The 17,124-nt window shown below is 64.5% G+C and overlaps 1 protein-coding gene across 2 annotated transcripts; it reads left to right on the forward strand.

Moving 5' to 3' along the window:
* Positions 1–456: 456 nt before the first annotated feature.
* Positions 457–17,093, forward strand: LOC138835349 (polyhomeotic-like protein 1). 2 transcript variants are annotated; one of them, XM_070033947.1, is made up of 15 exons: positions 457–523; positions 3,076–3,233; positions 4,524–4,634; positions 6,852–6,935; positions 7,297–7,446; positions 8,228–8,392; positions 9,172–9,664; positions 10,609–11,330; positions 12,906–13,020; positions 13,103–13,305; positions 13,899–14,013; positions 14,469–14,577; positions 15,048–15,198; positions 15,748–15,976; positions 16,185–17,093. In XM_070033947.1, the coding sequence occupies exons 2-15, from the start codon at positions 3,120–3,122 to the stop codon at positions 16,337–16,339; spliced, it is 2,916 nt and encodes a 971-aa protein (XP_069890048.1). In that variant the 5' UTR covers positions 457–523; positions 3,076–3,119; the 3' UTR covers positions 16,340–17,093. The 2 variants fall into 2 exon arrangements, with proteins under 2 accessions (XP_069890048.1, XP_069890049.1); XM_070033948.1 differs by having other exon boundaries at positions 8,252–8,392.
* Positions 17,094–17,124: the final 31 nt, after the last annotated feature.

Below are 17,124 nucleotides of genomic sequence, written 5' to 3' on the forward strand. Positions count from 1 at the left end.
GGGGGCGGGCCCCGGAGCGCCTGCGCCTGCGCGTGCGCCGCCCGGGCGGGAGGGGGCGGGCCCCGGAGCGCCTGCGCCTGCGCGTGCGCCGCCCGGGCGGGAGGGGGCGGGCCCCGGAGCGCCTGCGCCTGCGCGTGCGCCGCCCGGGCGGGCGGGGGCGGGCCCCGGAGCGGCGTCGCCATGGCGACGGGCGCCGGCAGGAAGCGGGCGCGCGGAGGGGGCGGGGCGGGGGCGGGGCCCGCTGCCCCGGAAGCACCTCCGCCCCCTCCCCCCGCGCGGCCGCGGCGCCCCCGGCCCGCAGCCCCGCCCCCTCCGCGCCCACCGCCGCGGGCCCCGGGCCGGAAGTGAGCGGCCCCGGCGCCAGCCCGGACGCCAGCAGCGGAGCGGGGCGGGGCTGCGGGCGCTCGTCCCGGCCGGGTCCTCCCCGGAGCGCGGGGAGCGGCGCGGGGCGCCCGCCGCGCACACCCCGCCCGGCCGCGGCCCCATGCGCGCGGACGCCCCCCGCCTCGACGCGGGAGCCGAGGTAACGGGGGCGGGGGGCCCTTTCTCTGCGCCCCGCGCCCCCTCCCCCCCTTTGTGCCCGTCCCGGGACTTGAACCCAGGCCCTGGCGCGGATGGTCGGCGCCGGGCCTCGAACCGCGATCCTCGGGCCTCAGCCTCCCCCCCGCCCCGGGGGAGTACCCCGGATGACAGGCCCGCCCCCCCCCAGCCTGGACCCCACCCACGTGGTGACCTTTCCACTTCCTGGCAACTTTCTGGTGCGGGCTGGCCTCGAACTCGCGGCCTGGAGTCCCCGACTTCTCTCTCGATTTGTGTCTCCCCCCCCCCTCCTCAAGGCTGGGGCTCCACCGCGCGCGCCACGGCTCCACTTCCAGCTTCTTGGCCCCCTGGAGGCCTCCCCGGACTTTCCCCGCCCGGCCTGGCTGTGAACCGTGATCCTCTGGATCTCCAGCCCACCTGAGTGGCGCGGAGCTGGCAGGCCTGCGCCCCCAGCCACGGCAGGCCCGCGCTTTTTGCTTTTCTAGTTTGACTCTGACCCGTTCCCTTCTTTCTCCCTCCCCACCAGTTTCCTGCCTTCGCTCTGTGGTGTTGATCTGTGGATAGATTTATAGCTTCCATAATTGATGATCATTTTTTTGGGGGGGGATAGACTTCTGGGGGGGTCTTGGTCTGTAATCCAGCTTCATTTCCATATTTGAATTTGTGTGTGGGGGAGAATGAAATTTGGGGGAGCTGATGAGTGATAGCAACAATGATGAGGTGATGTCTAGAGAAAGGAATGAATGATTCCCCTTGATGCTCCTGTCTCCTAAGCGAACCCTTAACCCCCTTTTTTCTGCCCATGCTGATTGATAGGGTTCAGGGGTCTGTGTCTGTTGAGTGCATCTTTTGGAGCAGGTAGATTGGAGCTGGGGCTGAGAAGATTTCTTTCTGGCTCCCTTTTGGATTAAGTCCCCTAAGTTGGTAGTGATTTTTTAATGAGGCTGAAGGGATGGGGGGATAGAGTTCTTGGGGGTGCAGGGAAGAAGGGGGGGAGTATGACACTGGGAAGGAAATAAAAGCAAATCTCAACTTCATGATCCAAACCAAAGGGTTTCATTGCTAATTTTCTTTTGCCAATCATGGGGCTTGAACTAGGGGCCTGGACACTGTCCCTGAGCTCTTTTGCTCAAGGCTGGCAGTTTGCAAACACTTTGAGCCACAGCGCCACTTCCGGTTTTTCTGGCGGTTCATTGGAGATAAGACTTTGAATTGCGATCGTCAGATCTCAGCCTCCTATAGTTGGGATTACAGGCGTGTGCCACCGGCCCTGTTCCTTTGTTATTTACTTTGTTATTTGTTATTTACAGCCTGTTTGTTTGGGATGCAGTTTCTTAGGTAAAATAACAGATAAGAAATAATAAAAATACGATACAATAATAATAAAAGTGGTGGCATCTCTTAGGGATGTTCTTGGTTGCGTTTACATTTTAAAGCAAAGACTGTGTTGGTGATCTAGTATTTCTTGGTGGCCCAGTGTCTTAGAAGAAGAAACTACGATGAACGTCTTTTAAGTTTCACAAAATAGGAAAATGTAAGAAAAAGTAAACTGTCACTTTTTGGGGGGGCTGGTCTTGGGACTTGAACTCAGAGCCTGGGCACTGTACGTGAGCTTTTGTGCTCAAGTCTGGTGCTCTGCTGCTTGAGCCACCGCTCCCCTTCCAGTATTTCGCTGGTTCATTGGAGATAAAGTCTCATGGACTTTCCAGCCCAGGCTGGCTTTGAACTGTGGCCTTCAGTTCGCAGCCTCCTGAGTAGTTAGTGTTAAAGCACCTGGCTAAATTATTATTATTGCTTTTTAAATGACAGCCAGAATGACTAAATCAAAATGATTTTTTTTTCTTTCTTTTCTGTCGGTCGTGGGGTTTGAACTCTGGGCCTGGGCGCTGTTCCTCAGCTCTTCAGTTCAAAGTGAGCATTCTACCACTTGAGCTCCAGCACCACTTCGGGTTTTCTGGTGGTTGATTGGAGAGAAGAGTCTTTGAATTGTGATCCTCAGCTCTCCTCCTCTTGAGTAGCTGGGATTACAGGCGTGAACCACCAGTCCCTCCCTGCCCACCAAATGATGCCTTTTGAGACAATGATTCCTTTTCCAAGGTGGATGGGACTGAATGTGGCTGTGTGATTGTATTGCATCCTGGGAGTTCTGGGCTCTACTGCAAGGTCTGGAATAACTTTGAGATTAACCAGGGAAACTCCCCTATCAGGAGCCTGAAAGATAAATCGGGAGCTGGTGCTCACACCTGTAATCCCAGTTTTTTAGGAGGCTGGGGTCTGAAGGATCACGCCTCCAAGCCAGCCTGGGCAGGAAAGCCAGTGAGACTCTTTTATCTCCACGTAACCAGCAAAAAGCCAGAAGTGGAGGTGTGGCTCAAGTGGTAGAGCACCATCCTTGAGCAAAAAATAAAAAAAGTTCAAAGGAACAGTTCCTGAGCCTTGAGTTCAAGTCCCAGCACAGCTACAGAAAACAAAACAACCCCGAAGGATCTGTCTGGGAGCCAGGAGTAAAGTGGATTTGGTGTTCTTCCCATGTAGGAGTTGAGGTGGAGCCGCATCCCCGGGCACCGCACACCTCTATCATGGAGACGGAGAGCGAGCAGAATTCCAGCTCTGCCAGCAACGGTGCCAGCTCGGGCAGCAGCTCCCGGCCCCAGATCGCACAGATGTCCCTGTATGAGCGGCAGGCGGTGCAGGTGGGTGCCATGAGTTGGGGGGACGTAGGGGGGTCCCCCTCCATTTCTTCCCAGCAGTCGGGTCAGGGCCCGCCCAGCTGCAGCCTCTTGAGAAGTTGCCAGGAAGTGTGTGTGTGTGTGTGTGTGTGTGTGTGTGTGTGTGTGTGTGTGTGTGTGTGATCCGGGATCCTCGGGAGGCTGAGATAGGAGGATCGTGGTTCAAAGCCAGCCCAGGAGAATCTGTGAGACGATCCATCAAAAAGCTGCAAGCGAGGCTGTGGTTCAAGTGGTAGAGCGTCGGCCTTGAGAAAGAAAGAAAAAGGAAAAAAAAAGCCCAGGGACAGCACAGCGCTCAGGCCCTGAGTTCAAACCCCAGGACCGGCACATACAAAGCAGATAAAATGGACTTTGAATGGTGTTTATATAAACAATCGGTTAGCACGATGCTGTAGAAACCTGACAACTCCAACTAGTTGAAAATTCACCTATTGTCGGTCGTGGGGCTTGAACTCAGGGCCTGGGCACTGTCCCCGAGCTCTTCAGCTCAAGGCTGGCGCTCTACCCCTTGAGCCACAGCGCCACTTCCAGTTTTCTGGGGGTTCATTGGAGATAAGAGACTCCTGGACTTTCCTGCCTGGGCTGGCTTTGAACTGCGATCCTCAGATCTCAGCCTCCTGAGTAGCTGGGATGACGGGCGTGAGTGAATTCTTTAGAAGCTAGTCTTCATTTTTCTTTTCCTTCCTTTCTCTTCTTTTCCTTTTGTCTTTCCTTCCTTCCCTGGATTCATCCTTCCCTCCTTCCTCCCTTCCTTTCTCTCCTTCCTTCCTTCCTTCCTTCGTTTTCTGGAGCTTGAACTCAGGGCATTAATACTCTCGCTTGACTTTCTCACTTGAGGCTAGTGCTTTACCACTTGAGCCACACCTCCATGTGTGATTTTTGCTGGTGAATTGGAGCGAAGAGTCTCTTCTTGGCTTTCTCTGCCCAGTTGATCCCCCAGTCTCAGCTCCTGCCTTCTAGGATTCCAGCTGGGAGCCGCGCGCCCACCTGACTTTCCCTCATTTGCCTATGAGATCCTATTTATCCCTCAATGCCCAGTTCCTGGCAGGTGATCAGGACTTAGGAGTTGGAACAGGAAGAGGGTCAGGCCACATGGAGTACAGTCTCCCGTCTCCTCCGTTCCTCTGCCTCCTTCCAAGATTACAGGGAGTGGCGGAGAGCCAGAGCCCGGCGTGCTGGGCCCGGTCTTGTCCTTGGGTCCTGTCCGTGGACGATCCGCCCTGAGTCTCGCATGCTGTCTGTCTGTTTTCGCAGGCGCTGCAGGCTCTGCAGCGGCAGCCCAACGCCGCGCAGTACTTCCACCAATTCATGCTGCAGCAGCAGCTGAGCAACGCGCAGCTGCACAGTCTGGCCGCCGTCCAGCAGGTGAGCATGCGCGGGAGGGAGGGAGGGAGGGAGGGAGCGGGCACGTGACCATGCCAGGGCCTTCTGCCCACCCGGAGCTGTCCATCCTCCAGGTTAAGAAGTGGAGGAGCTCCATGGCTGCTGGTGCAGCTGGAAGGTGCTGTGCGCACCCCTGTCATCCCAGCTACTCAGGAGGCTGAGATCTGAGGATCGTGGTTCGAGGCCAGCCCGAGCAGGAAAGGCCATGAGCCTCTTTTATCTCCCATGAACCCAGAAAACCGGAAGTGGTGCTGTGGCTCAAGTGGTTGAGCGCCAGCCGTGAGTGAAAGAGCTCAGGGACAGCGCCCAGGCCCTGAGTTCAAGTCCCAGGATCAGCACCCAAAAATGGGAGAGTCACCTTGTAATGGTTGAATGACTGATGAAGATCTGGGGTGTGCAGTATGGCTGCCACTAACCACGTGGAGAGAGAGAATGTGTGTGTGTGTGTGTGTGCTGTGTGCGCACGCGCTCACACACATCTGCCAGAACTTGGGGCCTGGGCGCTGTCTCTTGAGTTTCTTCACTCAAGGCTGGTGCTCTACCACCTGAGCCACACCCCCACTTGCAGCTTTTTAGCTGGCTGATTGGAGGTAAGCGTCTTGGATTTGTCTGCCTTGGCTGGCATTGAACCTGTGGCCTCCTGAGTGTCTAGGATGACCGGTGTGAGCTCCGGGCCGAGTTCTGCATGTAGCTCTTGAGCACTTGAAGTGTGGCGAGTCCAAACTGAAGTACAAGTGTACACATAAGGATTCATAGCATCTCCAGCAATAGGTATATATACATAATGTACAGTATATAATACAGTATACTGTGCTATATGTAGGATATACTATAAATGAACTATATATACTACATACATGAAGTACTATAAGTGATATAAATTATAGTGTACAGAACAAATTTACAGTACACATAAATGTATTTTTTTTTAACTGTATTTTTTTTGGTCTTTTTTTTGGTGCTGGGGATCGAACCCAGGATGTTGCACTTGCTAGGCAAGTGCTTTGCCACTGAGCTACATCCCAGCCCCATAAATGTATTTTTATTTATTTATTTATTTATTTTTGTCGGTCGTGGGGCTTAAACTCTGGGCCTAGGTGCTGTCCCTGAGCTCTTCAGCTCAAGGCTGGTGCTCTACCACTTGAGCCACAGCACCACTTCTGATTTCTGGTGGTTTATTGGATGGAAGAATCTCATGGACTTTCCTGCCTGGGCTGGCTTTGAACCGTAATCCTCAGATCTCAGCCTCTTGAGTAGCTAGGATGACAGGCGTGAGCCACCAGCACCCAACTGATAAATGTATTTACTAGTATAAATATATACTAAATACATAGTATATGTGTTAAATATATACTGTTTAAATATACATACTTATACAGTAATGTATATTTACTATACGTCTATACTATGTGTAGTTTGACATACATATATGTTTCCTATGCTTACTATAAATCTATGATACACTGTAAGCATATAGTATATATAAATATATACTAAACACTGTATATAGACAGTAGTAAATCTATTTATAAATACTATGTATTCTACAGTATATCTATATACTATAGATCTGGTGTATATGTTTCTAGATACAGTGTAAATATCTATAGTACAGAGCATACATTTAGTATATGTAGTGTATCTGTATTACAGATGGAGCATATGTAATATAGTGTATATGTACTGTATATAGTGTATATGTATCTATCGTACGTCTACAGTATAGTACGTTTATAGTATGTCTGTGATATGCTCTGGTACCTGTACTAGCTGCTGTAGTGTATGTTTATGCTACGTATATACTAGCACATCTACCTATATCGTACGCCTGTATCTGTAAGGTACCCATTGTTTAATAGTCATATAATGTCTATGATATACTGTGAATGGACACACATAAAATTACTGAAGCCCACAGCTTGTGTTGCTTCTTGGCACACACGCAGGTGTGCACACGACTCGCGTGCACTTGAGTGAGCTGGCTGTGTTCTGGCCGTAGCTCCTGGTGGACTCGGGTGAGACATGGGAGCCGGGCGGCCGGCGGGCCCCGGGCCCTGTGCGCAGCGGCCGGGCTTGGCCTGTGCGGACCTGCGCTGCTGCGGTAGTGGGTGTGTGTTTCCCTGTCCGGAAGGACTGTGCTGTGAGTGCTATCAGGGAGACGAGGCTGCTCCTCACGTCTCCCTCCGTCTCCCCTCACAGGCCACGATCGCTGCCAGCCGCCAGGCCAGCTCCCCGAACCCCAGCACCGTGCAGCCGCAGCAGGCCTCCACCACCCAGGCCTCCGTGAGTTCCCCTCCCACCTGGCCTCCTCCCTGATATTTGCCTTGCCCGGCTCCTCTCAGAATGTTGATCTCACCATGTTTACTAAGCTAGCTTGGAAATTTCTTGCTTCTCCCCCCTCCTTTTGTGCCTATACTGGGACTTGAACTCAGGACCTTGGTCTTTCTTTTAGGTTTTTCCCTTCCACCCCCTCAAGGCTGGCGCTCCACCACTTGAGCCACAGCTTTCTTTCCGGGTTTTTGGAGGCGAGAGATTCACAGCCTGGCCTCGGATCTCAGCCTCCGGGGTAGCTGGGATGACAGGCGTGCACCACAGCGCCTGGCTTCACCTTTCCTTTGACCGGTTTTCTTGGTGTGCCTCACAGATGAACGTGGCCACCACGTCGGCCGCCCAGCTCATCAGCCGATCCCAGAGCGTGAGCTCGCCCAGTGCCACCACCCTGACCCAGTCTGTGCTGTTGGGCAACACCACGTCCCCCCCGCTGAACCAGTCCCAGGCCCAGATGTACCTGCGGGTAAGTGTCACAACCGGCCTGGGCCAGGGCCGTGGGTTCGCATCCTGCTTTCGCTGCTCAAGGGTTGAGCGACAGCTCTTTGACGCTTCCTTAGCTGTTTGTTTCTGGTGTGGGGAAGGAAGCCAGCCTGCCATGGGCACCAGCCTCCAAGCTGCAGAGCTTTTTTAAAATGCTGATCCTGGGTCTTGAACTCTGGGCCTGGGCGCTGTCCCTCAGCTCTTCAGCTCCAGGCCAGCGTGTTACCCCTTGAGCCACAGCGCCTCTTCCCGTTCTCATTGGAGATAATCTCGCAGGCTTCCCTGCTCCAGGCTGGCTTTGAACCGGGATCCTCAGATCCTCTGGGTATCTGGGATGACAGGCACGAGCCACCAGCGCCTGGCTGAAAGCTGTTTTCTTTACCTCTGTTTACCCAGATACTTAGTGACCCCTGGTATGTGTAGCGGGGCTCCAGGATTATATTGCTAGAAGATTCGCCCTTAGTGTGAAAGGTCGTCTAACATTTAAACTTAGGGCTCGAGTACAAAATCTTTTTTTTTCAGTGCCAGTACTGGGGCTTGAATCAAAGTTAGTTGGTTAGTGCTCTACTACTTGAGCCACAGCTGCACTTCTGGCCTTTTGCTGGTTCACGGGAGCTAAGGATCTCATGGACTCTTGCTGCCCGGGCTGGCTTTGAACTGTGATCCTCAGCTCTCAGCCTCCTGAGGGGCTGGGGGGACAGGCGGGAGCCTTGTCTTCTCGCTGCTTCCGGCTCCTTTACCCCCCTTCCTGCTCTCCTTGTCAGCCACAGCTGGGGAACCTGTTACAGGTAAACCGGACCCTGGGTCGGAATGTGCCTCTCGCCTCCCAGCTCATCCTGATGCCCAACGGGGCGGTGGCCGCGGTGCAGCAGGAGGTGCCCTCGGCCCCGGCCGCCCCGTCGCCCGGAGTCCACGCAGACCCCGACCAGGTCAGTGGCGGCCCTGCTGGCCGGCGCCCGCCTCCCGCCACCGCTTCCGCCACCGCTTCCGCTGCTCTCCCTCCTCCCCGTCCTCCCTTCCCCTTCTCCTTCTCCTTTCCTGCCACTGTCCATTCCTTTCCTGCCTTTTTCTTGTCCCTTTCCTTTCCCTTTTCACTGTGTTCCTTTCTTTCTCTTCCTTCTCTTTTTTCCTTTCCTTTCCTTCTCCTTTCCCCTTTTCCTTTTCTTCTCCTTCCCTTCCCCCTTTCCTTTCCTTTTCCTTTTCTCCTTTCCCCTTTTCCTTTCCTTCCCCTTCTCCTTCCTTTTCCTTTCTCTTTCCTTTTCCCTTTGCTTCTCTCCCATCAATTTCCTTTTTCCTTTCCTCTTCCCTGTGTTTCCTTCTCTTTCTTACTTCCTCCCTGTCCCATTCCCAACCCCTGCAGTGCGTGGATCCCTTTCCCACGCTGCTTTCATTTCAGAGAGAAGAGTAGGATTCCCTCACATAATGTCCATCTGGAGAATGTTGCTTTATTTTTTTGTGCTGGTGCTAGGACTTGAACTCAGGGCCTAGGTGCTGTCCCCTTAAAGCTTGTTCACTCACGGCCGGGGGTCTAGTACTTCCCGGAGGCACGCCTCCACTCCCGACTCTTGGAGGGCTCCTGGGAGATGAGACTCACACAGGCTCGCCAGCCTGGTTGGCTGTGAACCGCGATCTTCCCGGCAGCCTCCTGAGTGGGCTGGACTGCAGGTGTGAGCGGCTGAGCAAAGGCCCGTGTGCAAATATGTTCCAGGTGCAGAACTTGGCGGTGAGAGCGCAGCAGGCCTCAGCCCCCAGGGCCCAGATGCCAGGCCCCGCGCCCCAGGCCGTGGCCCCCGGGGCCTCCCCGGCGTCGGCGCTGTCCCAGGCCTCCAGCCAGGCCCTGGCCGTGGCCCAGGCCGCTTCGGGGCCTTCGGGCCAGTCCGTGAACCTCAGCCAGGCCGGCGGCGGTGGCGCGAGCGGCCTGCCCGGGTCCCTGGGCCTCGGGGCGGGCGGCCAGGCCCCCGGGGGCTTGGGCCCGTTGCCCTCGTCCGCCTTGGCCGGGGGCGGCTGCGCCAGGAAGGGCACCGGGGTGGTGCAGCCCCTGCCCGCGGCCCAGACCGTCACCATGAGCCAGGGCAGCCAGACCGAGGCGGACAGCGCGGCTGCCAAGAAGGCCGAGGGGGACGGGGGCGGCCCGCAGAGCGTCGGCGTGAACCTGACCCGCACGGCCACGCCCGCGCCCAGCCAGACCCTCATCAGCTCCGGTGAGTGAGTGAGCCCGCGCCCTCCCTGCGGGGCGTGGGCCTAGGGCCGGGCAGGCGCTGACCACACCGGGACGGACCGCGCTGCGGCGGGCTGCCCTGTCCGTTGGGGTGGTCCTGTGCTGGTCCTGGGGCCGGAACTCAAGGCGCAGGCACTGTTCCGGAGCCCTCTGTGCTTTAAGTGCTCACACCTGCAACCCTAGCTACTCCGGAGGCTGAGATCCGAGGCCAGCCAAAAGTAGGAAAGTCTGTGAGACCCTCAGCTCCCAGTAAACTCAGAAAAACCCCGAAGTGGCGCTATGGCTCAAGTGGTAGAGTGCCCGCCCTGACAGCGCCAGGGCCCTGAGTTCAAGCTCCAAGATTGGCAAAAAGATTAAAAAAAAAAAAAAAAGACTTGAGCGCTCTACCGCGTGAACCACAGTTCTGCTTCCAGCTTCTTTTGCTGGTTCACTGGCGATCAGAGCCTCAGGGATGGGCCTGCCCGGGCTGGCTTCCTGCGGCCTCTCAGAGCTCCGCCTCCGGAGTAGCTGGGATTACTTACCAGTGTGAGCCACGGCGCCCAACGTTTAACATGTGTACTTTTTTTCCTTGGTCGTGGGGCTTGAACTCAGGGCCTGGGCGCTGTCCCTCGGCTCTTCAGCTCAAGGCGGGCGCTCTACCACTTGGGCCACGGCTCCACTCCCGGTTTTCTGGGGGTTCGTGGGAGATCAGAGGCTCGCGGACTTCCCCGCGTGGGCCGGCCTTGACCCGCGATCCTCCGATCTCAGCCTCCCGCGTCGCGGGGGTGGCCGGCGGGGGCCAGGCGCCCGGCTGTAGATTGAAGTGTGCGTGGTGTGCGTGGTGGGGCCCGGGAGGGCCGCCGTGCGCAGTGTCCGTGGACGCTGGAGCTGGGGGTGGGCGGGGTGGGGTGTGTGCGATCCTGACCGTCCCCCCCCCCCCCCCCGCAGCCACGTACACGCAGATCCAGCCGCACTCGCTGATCCAGCGGCAGCAGCAGATCCACCTGCAGCAGAAGCAGGTGGTGATCCAGCAGCAGATCGCCATCCACCACCAGCAGCAGTTCCAGCACCGCCAGTCGCAGCTGCTGCACACGGCCACGCACCTGCAGCTGCAGCCGCCGCAGGCCCCGGCCGTGGCCTCCCCGCAGCCCCCGCCGCTGCCCCCCGCGCCGCCCGGCGCGCCGCCCGCGCAGGCGCAGCCCCCGCCGCCGCCGCCGCCCGCGCAGGCGCAGACGCAGACGCAGACGCTGGTGGTGCAGCCCATGCTGCAGGCCGCGCCGCTGCCGCCGCTGCCTGACGCCAAGGCGCCGGTGCCCATCCAGGCCAAGCCCGCCGCGCCGCCCAAGCCGCCCGCGCCCGGCGCCGCCAAGCCGCCCGCCGCCGCCGCCGCCGCCGCCGCCCCGCACATCCCCGTGCAGGTGGTGGGCGCGCGGCAGCCGGGGCCCGCGCACGCGCAGGCTCTCGGCCTGGCGCAGCTGGCGGCCGCCGTGCCCGCCGCCCGCGGCCCGCCCGGCCCCGGCCCGCCCGGGCCCGCGCTCGCCGCCGCCTCGCCGCCCTCCGCGCAGGCGCCCGCGCCCGGCCCGCCGCAGGAGCGCGCGCAGCCCGCGCCCACGCCGCCCGGGGCCCCCGCCGCCGCCGCCGCCTTCTACCTGCAGCCCGCGCACCTGCCGGTGAGTGAGCCCCGCACGCACGCACGCACGCACGCACGCACGCCCGCCGCCAGCCGCCGCGCTCGCTCGTGCGGGGCCTGGTTGGGGCTGGCTTGAGCTCGGCCTGCGCGCGGCCCTCCCCGTTAGCACGAGCCGGCGCCACGTCCGGTTCTGGGGTTCTGGAGATGAGAGGCGCGGGGCGCCCCGGCCGGGCTGCCGAGACCCGCGCTCAGCCTCCTGCGGGCCGGGGCCGGGCGGAGCGGGGCGGGGCGCCGAGGGCGGGGGCTGGGCGCGGCGCGTGCGTGGCGGGGAGGCGGGTGCTGGGCGGGGAGGCGTGGCGTGGCGGGGGGACGGGGCTGGGCGGGGAGGCGGGTGCTGGGCGGGGAGGCGTGGCGTGGCGGGGGTACGGGGCTGGGCGGGGAGGCGGGTGCTGGGCGGGGAGGCGGGGCGTGGCGTGGCGGGGAGGCGTGGCGTGGCGTGGCGGGGAGGTGGGGCGTGGCGTGGCGGGGAGGTGGGGCGTGGCGTGGCGGGGAGGTGGGGCGTGGCGTGGCGGGGAGGTGGGGCGTGGCGTGGCGGGGAGGCGGGTGCTGGGCGGGGAGGCGGGGCGTGGCGTGGCGGGGAGGCGGGTGCTGGGCGGGGAGGCGGGTGCTGGGCGGGGAGGCGGGTGCTGGGCGGGGAGGCGGGGCGTGGCGTGGCGGGGAGGCGGGGCGTGGCGTGGCGGGGAGGCGGGTGCTGGGCGGGGAGGCGGGGCGTGGCGTGGCGGGGAGGCGGGTGCTGGGCGGGGAGGCGGGTGCTGGGCGGGGAGGCGGGGCGTGGCGTGGCGGGGAGGCGTAGCGTGGCGTGGCGTTGGCGGGGCGTGGCGTGGCGTGGCGTGGCGTGGCGGGGCCGCTTGTCCGCTTAGGAACCGAGCTCAGCCTCGTCACTCGGCGCCCGGGTCGCGCAGCCGCCCTGGCCTCGCCGTGGCCGGTGACGGGCGCCGTCTGGTCCCGCTTAAGTCCCACGGAGGAGGCGCTGCGGCCGGTGCAGATGGGGGCTGTGCGCAGCGGAGGGGTGTGCGCGTGGAGAGGTTGCGGTGGGTGTGGGGGTGAGTGGAGGGGTGTGCGGGTGGGAGTGTGTAAGGTGTGGGTGTGGGGGTGTCAGGTGTGGGTGTGGGTGTAAGGTGTGGGACTGGGGTGTAGGGCGGGAGTGTCAGGTGTGGGGGTGTAAGGTGTGGGACTGGGGTGTAGGGCGGGGGTGTCGGGTGTGGGACTGAGGTGTAAGGTGTGTGTAAGGTGTGGGGGTGTCAGGTGTGCAGTAGGGGTGCAGGGCGGGGGTGTCGGGTGTGGGGGTGTCGGGTGTGCGGGTGGGGATGTCAGGTGTGCGGGGGTGTCGGGTGTGCAGTGGGGGTGTAGGGCGGGGGTGTCGGGTGCGGGGGTGTCGGGTGTGCAGTGGGGGTGTAGGGCGGGGGTGTCGGGTGCGGGGGTGTCGGGTGTGCAGTGGGGGTGTAGGGCGGGGGTGTCGGGTGTGGGGGTGTCAGGTGTGGGGGTGTCAGGTGTGCGGGTGGAGGCGGCGCAGGGGTGGGTGCGCATGCGCACTGAGCGGCTCTTGGCTCCGCAGGTGAAGGCGCCGTCGCTGGCGCTGAAGCGCAAGGCCGAGGGCGAGGAGGAGCGGGCGGCGCTGCCGGGGCGCGCGGAGGACAAGGGCGGCCTGGGCCTGGGCCTGGGCCTGGGAGGTCAGTGTCCGTCCCCTTGGGCCTGGGGTGGGGGGACGCGGGCGGGGCGCGGCCCTGACCGCCGCCCTGGCTCCTCCTGCAGAGAAGGCGGAGGCCGCGGCGGGCGGCGACCCGGAGCTGGCGGGCCTCGGCCTCGGCCCCGCCGCCCCCGCGCCGCCGCCCTCGCTGGCGCTGGTGCCGCGGCCGGCCGGGGACTCGCGGCCGCCGCAGGCCATCGTCAAGCCGCAGATCCTCACCCACATCATCGAGGGCTTCGTCATCCAGGAGGGGGCGGAGCCGTTCCCGGTGAGGGCGGGGCCTGGGCGGGGCCTCCCGGGAGGGCGGGGCCTGGGCGGGCCTTTCCTATGGAGGGCAGGGCGTGGGCGGGGCTTTCCTTGGGTGGGCGGAGCCGTTCCCGGTGAGGGCGGGGCCTGGGCGGGGCTTTCCTTGGTGGGCGGGGCCCCATGGGTGGGCGGGGCCTCGGGCCCTGAGCGGGGACAGGGACCGGTGCCCCGCTCTCGTGTTAGGCTTGCTCACGCAGGGCGGGCGCGGTACCCCTGGAACCGCACCTCATTCCTGGCTTTTTGCTAAGTGGAGCTGAGGCTCCTGGGCTTTCCTGCCGGAGCTGGCTTTGAACCGCCGCCCTCCGTTCTCGGCCCCGCAGCGGGGATGCCGGGCGTGGAGCCGCTGGAGCGAGGCCTTGGCACGGACCTCCCTCCGCGCCGCCCTCCGCGGTCAGCGGGCGCTCTGCCGCCCGGCCCCGCCTGCAGCCCCAGCTGTTGCCGGGTCATGTCTGGCCCAGCCCGGCCTCCCTGCGGCGGGGGCACGCTGGCCGGGTCGGGGTCGGGTCGGGGGCTCCGAGGGGCCGGGCGGGCCTCCCTCACCCAGACCCTCGGCAGGTGGCGTGCTCGCAGCTGCTGAAGGAGTCTGAGAAGGCGCTGCAGACGGGCCTCCCGCCGGCGCTGGGCGAGAGCCCTGCGGGGGGCGCCCTGGGCGGGGACAGCCCCTCGGCGGGTGAGTGCCGCGCCCGCCCGCGCCGCTGATCACGGCAGAGCTCAGGCTGGGCTTGAACCCGGAGCCTCCGCCTCCGCCTCCGCCTCCCGAGTCTCCGGGCTTGCAGGCGTGCGCTGCCGAGCCCGCCGGCCCCGCGGGCTCCCCGCGCCCCTTTTGCCGATGGGGTGGGGGTGGGGGGCGCGAGGCCCGCGGCGGCTCGGGCCGGGGTCGGGCCGGGTTTCTGGCTTGTTTTGCTCTGTTCTGCCCGGGACTCGAACTCCGGGCCTTGCTGCCTCGCGTGGCCGCCGCACCGCCCTTCCAGTGTGCCGGGCTGGGCTCGAACCGCGGTCCTCAGATCGCAGCCGCGCGCGTGGCTGGGGGGCCGGGACGACAGGGGCGCGGACGCATCGGCACGGAGCTTCGAGCTCGGGCCGGGCGGGCGGCGCGGGTTCTCCACGGGCCGGTGTGCCTTGCAGAGCCGGACAAGAAGGCCAACCTGCTCAAGTGCGAGTACTGCGGCAAGTTCGCGCCCGCAGAGCAGTTCCGCGGCTCCAAGAGGTTTTGCTCCATGACCTGCGCCAAGAGGTGACGGCGCCCGCCCCGCCCCTCCCGCCGAGGCCCCGCCCCTCCCCGACAGCCCCTCCCAGGCCCCTCCCCTCCCCGGCGGCCCCGCCCCTCCCCGACAGCCCCCGCCCTCCCCGGCGGCCCCGCCCCTCCCCGACAGCCCCGCCCCTCCCCGCCGAGGCTCTGCCCCTCCCCGACAGCCCCGCCCCTCCCCGCTGAGGCTCTGCCCCTCCCAGGCCCCGCCCCTCCCCTCCCCGACAGCCCCCGCCCTCCCGCCGAGGCCCCGCCCCTCCCCGACAGCCCCCGCCCTCCCGCCGAGGCCCCGCCCCTCCCCGACAGCCCCCGCCCTCCCGCCGAGGCCCCGCCTCTCCCGCCGAGGTCCCGCCCCTTCCAGACAGCCCCCTCCCCGGCGGCCCCGCCCCTCCCCGGCGGCCCCGCCCCCGCGGTGGGCTCCCGTGGGGCTCACTGGGAGGCCGCCCTCGCCACCGCAGGTACAACGTGAGCTGCAGCCACCAGTTCCGGCTGAAGAGGAAAAAGATGAAGGAGTTCCAGGAGGCCAGCTACGCCCGCGTGCGCCGGCGCGGGCCCCGCCGCAGCTCCTCCGACCTGGCGCGCGCCAAGATCCAGGGCAAGCGCCACCGGGTGAGCGCGCCCCGCGGGCGTGTGCGCATGCGCGCGCCGTCCGCCCTGGGGCCTGAGCCCGCGGCCTGGGCGCTCAAGGCCGGCGCGGCGCCACCTGCGCTGCCGCGGTCGCTGGAGACGCGTCTCCCGGGCTTGCCGGCCCCTGCTCCCACGCGAACGTGCGCGCGCGTGCACGCCTAACCTGCACGTACAGCACGTGCTGCACGTACAGCACGTGTGCGCACCTTGCTTACGCGCCCACCGGAGGGCCCGCCCTCTCCCCGTCCCCCGCCCCCGCGCTGTCCCCGCCCTCCTCCCTCCCCCCACTCCCCCCCGCGCTGCCCCGCACTCACCCCCCCCCCGCACTCCACCCTCCCCCCCGCGCTGCCCCGCACTCACCCCCCCCCGCACTCCACCCTCCCCCCCGCGCTGCCCCGCACTCACCCCCCCCCGCACTCCACCCTCCCCCCCGCGCTGCCCCGCACTCACCCCCCCCCCGCACTCCGCCCTCCCCCCCGCGCTGCCCCGCACTCACCCCCCCCCCCCCCGCACTCCGCCTCCCCCCCGCAGGGCCAGGAGGACTCGAGTCGCGGCTCGGACAACTCGAGCTACGACGAGGCGCTGTCGCCCACGTCCCCCGGGCCGCCGCCCCGGCCCGGCCACGGCGAGCGCGAGCTGAGCGGCGGCCTGGCCGCGCCCCCCACGCCCGAGCGGCTGGGCGCGCACCCCGACTTCCTGCCCGCCAACCCCAGCCGCTGGAGCGTGGAGGAGGTGTACGAGTTCATCGCGTCCCTGCAAGGTGGGGACCCCCCCCCCCTCATCCGGGCTCCGGGCGCGCCCCAGACCTGCGCCTCCCGAGCGGCGGCTGCGTGAGGGCGCGCCCCTTTGTGTGGCGGGAGCGAGGGTGGGCGGCGGGGCGAGGCCCGGGGCGCATGCGCGTCTGCCTCCCCCCCCCCCCCCCCCGGCCTGACGCTCTGCGCCTGCGCCCGCCCCGTGCCCGCCCGCAGGCTGCCAGGACATCGCGGAGGAGTTCCGCTCGCAGGAGATCGACGGGCAGGCGCTGCTGCTGCTCAAGGAGGAGCACCTCATGAGCGCCATGAACATCAAGCTGGGGCCCGCGCTCAAGATCTGCGCCAAGATCAACGTCCTCAAGGAGAGCTGAGAGCTGAGCGCGGCCGCACCTGCGCGGAGCAGGGGACGGCGGGGGCGGCACGGCCGGCGCGATCGCGGACTCGGCACAGGCCCCGCCCCTCGGCACGGACTGTCCGCGCACAGGCCCCGCCCCTCGGCACGGACTGTCCGCGCGCAGGCCCCGCCCCTCGGCACGGACTGTCCGCGCACAGGCCCCGCCCCTCGGCACGGACTGTCCGCGCACAGGCCCCGCCCCTCGGCACGGACTGTCCGCGCACAGGCCCCGCCCCTCGGCACGGACTGTCCGCGCACAGGCCCCGCCCCTCGGCACGGACTGTCCGCGCGCAGGCCCCGCCCCTCGGCACAGGCCCCGCTCCTCGGCGCGATCGCGGGCGGCGCACAGTTCACGCCCGCCGGCCGGCTCCCGCCTTCGCCTTCGAGGACTCCAAGCCGGCGGCGGCTCCTGCGGTAGCGCCAGCAGCGACTTAACAGCGCAGACACCGAGATGGAGGCCCGGCCTGGGACAGAAGGAAACAAGACGGCGGGCGCGGCCGCGGGGCGGGGTCTGGAGGGCGGGAGCGCGGGGCCCAGCCCGCAGGCGAGGCCTGGCCGCCGGCTGCGGCGTGGACGCGCGGCCTGAGCGCCCGGCTGCAGGGGGACCGCCCCGCCGGACACCGCCCGCCCGCCCTCCGCGGCCGGGGCGGCCGGCTACCTCGGTGCTACTCCCCACGCCACACATAGCAGATATTTTTTTTTTTCTTCCTTAGTAAAAGGGTGAACATGGAGCCGCCTCTCACTCCCGCGCATGCGCCCCCG

This window comes from Dipodomys merriami, unplaced genomic scaffold (assembly GCF_024711535.1).
Source record: "Dipodomys merriami isolate MVZ:Mamm:240054 unplaced genomic scaffold, mDipMer1.0.p SCAF_233, whole genome shotgun sequence".
In the NCBI taxonomy this organism is placed as follows: Eukaryota; Metazoa; Chordata; class Mammalia; order Rodentia; family Heteromyidae; genus Dipodomys; species Dipodomys merriami.

Coding starts and splice junctions, on each gene's coding strand:
- LOC138835349 (XM_070033947.1), top strand. CDS start 3,120: ATGGAGACGGAGAGCGAGCAGAATTCCAGCTCTGCCAGCAACGGTGCC. Junction 8,393..9,171: donor TCCACGCAGACCCCGACCAG/GTCAGTGGCGGC, acceptor AATATGTTCCAG/GTGCAGAACTTGGCGGTGAG. Junction 13,021..13,102: donor CCTGGGCCTGGGCCTGGGAG/GTCAGTGTCCGT, acceptor CTCCTCCTGCAG/AGAAGGCGGAGGCCGCGGCG.